Below are 5,000 nucleotides of genomic sequence, written 5' to 3'. Positions count from 1 at the left end.
TTTATGTGAGCCCTTCTCCTCTCGAGAAGTAACAGTGTGCTTAGTTTGTCGGCTTTTCTCACTTCAGTCGACCTGTATATCGTTTTAAAAAACGAACTCTTTTCTGTGCAGACAACACGACAGTAGGTCCTAAAAGATGTTCTGTGGAAACACTGGGAAACGCAGAGTGATTGTCTTCCCTCAGCCTCACTCGCCCCTCGTTCCCTTCACAGCATGTGGTGCACATATATGCTCAGTTTCGCACTCTCCCCCCCTCTCTCTTTTTCTCTCTCTTTGTTTTATTGGTCTCTCCCTCTGGCTCTCTGTTTCTCTCTCTGAAACTAAAAAGTATTCATTATTTACAGAGAGAACATATGTAACAAAATAAAATCTTCAAATGCAAAATATATACATAATTAAAAAAATCTAAATATCTTGCGATAAAATACGATTGAGCTTTAGATACAGAGGATATCCTTCATTAATTTAATAATACCATCATCTGTGTTACACTTTAAAATTGAAACAATTGAAATAAGTGCAAACGTACTGTCCACACTGGACTCATTTGTCTGTAGTCTATGCTGTTGGGCAGGATGCTAGCAGGTTGAGAGAGAGAGAGAGAGAGAGAGAGAGAGAGAGAGAGAGAGAGAGAGAGAGAGAGAGAGAGGGAGAGAGAGCAGTCACAGAGAGAATGATAAATTAACTCTCCTCTCTCTCCTCCCACGGCCGCCTTAAAACTCCTGACACGCCACAAATGACAGACAAGACAAAGAACCTCCACTGCCAGTTTAATACCACTTGGCCTCTCGTCTCATTTACAAAATGACTTATTTAGTCGCCATCGCACACACAGAAACACGCACGCACACAACAAAATACACACATGCAGATACACGGGGGAAAGGGACATCAGATTAGCCTAAAGATGATGGAAGTCCTCACAGTTAAAAATCATCACCGCCCCCCTTTGAGGCCTACTCAGTGTTTTTCTGTGAAGATGAGACCGCCATATTTGTTTAGCGGCCACATTAGTGGCCAAAAGAGGAGGCAGCTAACGTCATTAGAGACTGGAGCCAAGGAAACCAAGCCTGTGACTGAAATGTGTGTTGCTAAAAAACCAGAGGAATCTCTTCTGTTCTGCGAAATGTGTGTGTACACTTTATAGAATATATAAGCAAGGCAAGGATTTTATTCTTTGGCAAACCCTTTTTATTACTGTATTTCCATTAAGTTATATTTATGCCATGGTCAATATATGTTCATAAACACACTTGTCCTGTCTGTTCTTTTTGTATGAAGCTGTACAAGTGATGATCTCTGTTGTAGCTCTGTATGTATTTATAAAATACTATAGCGATAGCATTAAAGGGGGACGGGGCTTTACTGCATGGCCTTTAACATGTTTGACTTTAACGTATAGCCTTGGAAGCCTGGAGCTTATTAGCAGTGAGAAGGTGTGTTCTTTTAGAAACAGAGAGACTTGGAGACTTATTATAAGGGACCCGCCTACCTGAGCATCATCCACAGCATCCCTGACCTGAATGTAAAACCGATGTGTACTGAAAACCCAGCCATTATGGTTCTCCTTATTAGTGGTAAGCATGAACATCGGCCACGCATCCAAACACCCGTACGGGTGTTTGTCTAGGAGAATGCAAAGTGTTGAATCACGTCCCGTTGACTGAGCCTCTCCTAAAGGAGCCATACGCTAACATTATAGTGCAGCTACACACTCTGCTATCAAAGAGACACAAAGAACAAAGAATGTACGCCAGTCTCTTTGATATAACTCACACCGTATGGGAGTGTGAGTCTGTAACACAATCACACACACGCACACCCTCTCCGTGTCTCCCACACACATATGCGTACCTTGATGCACACAGAGACACTCAAACAAATACGATAGAGCACCATAGACAAGCCATGGTGTGCGCTCTCTCTCTCTCCCGCTCCCCCTCAATGCTGATGATGCTTGCGTGGACGGGCCCCTGGTTGCCTGGTTAACAGAAAAGGGTCCCTCAAATGAATGTATGTTTACCTCTTGCAGGAGAATGTCGGATAGGGAAGTAAATAATTAAAGGAAAGGGACCCTTTATGACTGCACCAACCCTGCCACTGCTGGTAAGCTCTCCTATCCATTGTGCCTCCATTTTGTTTGGTTGTTTGCATCGTCTTCCCTAGGATGGCCCCCTTTTTTGCTTTGGTGTTTTATTCTTTTCTGTTGCTTCTTTCGTATTTTTTAACACACACATGCCGTCTCTGCATGGACATCCCTCCACATTTCAAGTGTATTGCTCGTTACGTCTTGTTCACTTATTTTAGTTAAGTGACATCTTAATTTAAAGGGTGTGGGCCCTGGCTATGCCCCACATATATTAGATAACTTTCTAAATCCTTCTTTTTTTTTTATCACCGTAACTGGTATTGTGTAATGTTTCCCCTGAGTCAACATTTGTTTGTGTTCCTTTGGACTCTGAGAGGAGGATGGAGATGAAGCTAATGCTGTCAGGCCGCTGTCCCGTTGCTCTCCCCAGCATGGCTTTTATTCTGAAAAATAAACCATCCCTAATAGCAACCATGCTTTACCCCTTTGCTACTCACTGTGATGTATTTGGCTTTGTCACTCTATATGATAGAACGTCTTGTGTGTTTAAACCAAACCCAGACACTGATACAAGAGCATTATGTTTATTGGATTGGATCTGTCTCCGTGATAAAAATGTGATAACAGCCGTGTCAGAGGCCGTGCTAATATGCTAACCAGCCCCCCCGCCCTCGCCGCTCTATTATCGCATTACCACAGCTCAAATCAATTGATCAAGTCCCATCTAACATGGCTATGAGGATTTAATTGAGTTGGAGACTATTGGATTCAGGGGGCTGTGCGATGCTGACAGCGGTAAACACGGTGGTGGCTGGCTCTCTGGTCGCCAGATGAGCGCGCTTCCCTCCGTTTCTTCCCTCCGTGGCCTGCAGTCTTTCTGCCGTAGTATTTATATACTGTGTATATGCCTGGATCCAAAATGGCTTACGCTGATCACCACTCCCAAATTGTATACGTTTTACTCCAGTTGTTGATCAGGAGTTCAATCACAATTGAACACACACTTCAAATTAGGACAGAAAATGTATTTATTTTCCGGTACGTTGACCATAACTTTAATCATTAGGTAGACGAAGCAGAAGCCCGCCATCTTATCTCCCACTGCGTCTCTCTCTCCCAATTGTAGGCACAGCTCCAACATCAACCTGCACCGCAAACTGCTGACCAAAGAGTTGGATGACATCGCCCTGGACCCCCACCTCAAGCCCCTCCCCAAGGACCTGCGGGCCGAGTTCCTGGCCAAGATCTACGCCGGACACCACTTCGGCCTGGACGCCATGGCGGCCGGGATGGGCCTGGGGGCCGCCGCCGCCGCCGCCGCCGCCGGGCTCCACCGCGACCCGGGCTCCCCCGTCAGCCACCTCGAGTACCCCCACCTCCCCTTCGGCCGCCCCCGCTTCCAGAACCCGCACCACCCCGCCCACAACGGCTTCTTCCGGGGGGCGGCGCCGCCCGACGACTACATGGTGCTGGACCTGAGCACGGCCTCCAGCGTGGAGTCCAGCGGCAGCGTCCACTCCTCGCAGGGCTCCGACGAGGCCAGCGACGAGGGCATCCTGATGGACGACCTGGAGGACGAGGACGAGGAGGAGGACGGGGTGGAGGAGGAGAGGGAGGAGAACAGCGACGGGGAGGACTTCTCCCAGCGGGCCAAGAGGCACTGCGGCGGCGGCGGCGGAGGGGGAGGGCTGCTCCGCGGGGAGGAGGACGAGGAGGGAGTGGAACTCAGAGGAGGAGGAGGAGGGAGGGAGGAGGACGAGGACGAGGAGGGGATGTCCTCCTCGTCGATTCTCTTGTCGTCCAACGGGGGCGGCCAAGGGGGCAGCAACGGGATCCTTTGCAACATCTGCCACAAAATGTACAGTAACAAAGGGACGCTGCGCGTGCACTACAAGACTGTGCACCTGCGCGAGATGCACAAGTGCAAAATCCTGGGCTGCAACATGGTGTTCAGCTCCGTGCGCAGTCGCAACCGGCACTCGCAAAACCCCAACCTCCATAAAAACATGCCGTTCTCCACTATAATAGACTGAGACACTTACCCACTACATAAACTATCACCAACCCGCCGCAAACCCTCTTCAGAAGTCTCTGTCCTCCTCTCCCTCCCTCCTCCTCCTCCTCCTCCTCAGTTCAGCGGTTGAATTGAGCCCTTTGGTCGTCCCATGCAAACAAAATGGCTGTGCTCCTCTTGCTCATCGTCCACCCCACCGATTATCCTCTCCTCCTCCACGCCCCCTGCCCACCAGGTACTCCAAACATTCAGATCATTTTGACCTTTCCCCCTTTCACTCTTTGTAAGAATAGTTTGAGACACTAAAGTGTGGAGTTGATGTAAAAAAAACAACAACAAAAGACAAAATAGCTCCATATTTATTTTTTTCCCCCTGGTCATTTGCCCTTGATTTCTTTCCTCCCTTTGCTTTGTTCTTATGTCCTTCTAAAACAAATCTATTCAAACCCTTATTTGTGACTTTGCCTGCAGAAATAATAGTATTGGAAAAAAAAAGTTAAAATCTTCTTGTTGTACTTGTGTAATGATAGCTTTTAAAGGTTCCCCTTACAAAAGCATGGAAGCTTCAGTTGTAAATAGTGTCCTGACGAAGCTTTTGGTGTCAAACAGTTGTATTGATGGTTGTTCTCTTCTTTATTTCTTTCTTTCTTTCTCTCTCTCTCTCTTTTATGTTACAGTATAGTACAATACTTCCAGCTATAGGCAAGAAAGAGGTAGCATCTGACTAGCTTCATTCATATTAGCGTCAAAGACACATTTTTAAACAGAGAACGAGAACTAAAAAAAGAATATCATGTAACTTGTTTTATCTACTCGTTGGATATTCAGAGGTTGCCTGCATGTTTTTTTAGGCTCCTACACTGATGCCATTTTCATTTTTCTATTGTTTTTCTTTTG

The 5,000-nt window shown here is 46.8% G+C and overlaps 1 protein-coding gene across 1 annotated transcript in view; it reads left to right on the top strand.

Moving 5' to 3' along the window:
- Nucleotides 1–4,994, top strand: part of LOC132453745 (zinc finger protein basonuclin-2-like) — a 12,572-nt gene extending 7,578 nt beyond the window's left edge. Inside the window, exon 3 of the mRNA XM_060046689.1 lies at nucleotides 3,216–4,994. Within this exon, the coding sequence (XP_059902672.1) occupies nucleotides 3,216–4,122 (907 nt within the window). The 3' untranslated portion in view covers nucleotides 4,123–4,994. The remainder of the gene's footprint in view (nucleotides 1–3,215) is intronic.
- The last annotated feature ends 6 nt before the right edge of the window (nucleotides 4,995–5,000 follow it).

The sequence above is a fragment of the Gadus macrocephalus genome, chromosome 3 (assembly GCF_031168955.1).
Source record: "Gadus macrocephalus chromosome 3, ASM3116895v1".
Taxonomy (NCBI): domain Eukaryota; kingdom Metazoa; phylum Chordata; class Actinopteri; order Gadiformes; family Gadidae; genus Gadus; species Gadus macrocephalus.
This window is presented reverse-complemented; position numbering and strand designations above follow the sequence as displayed.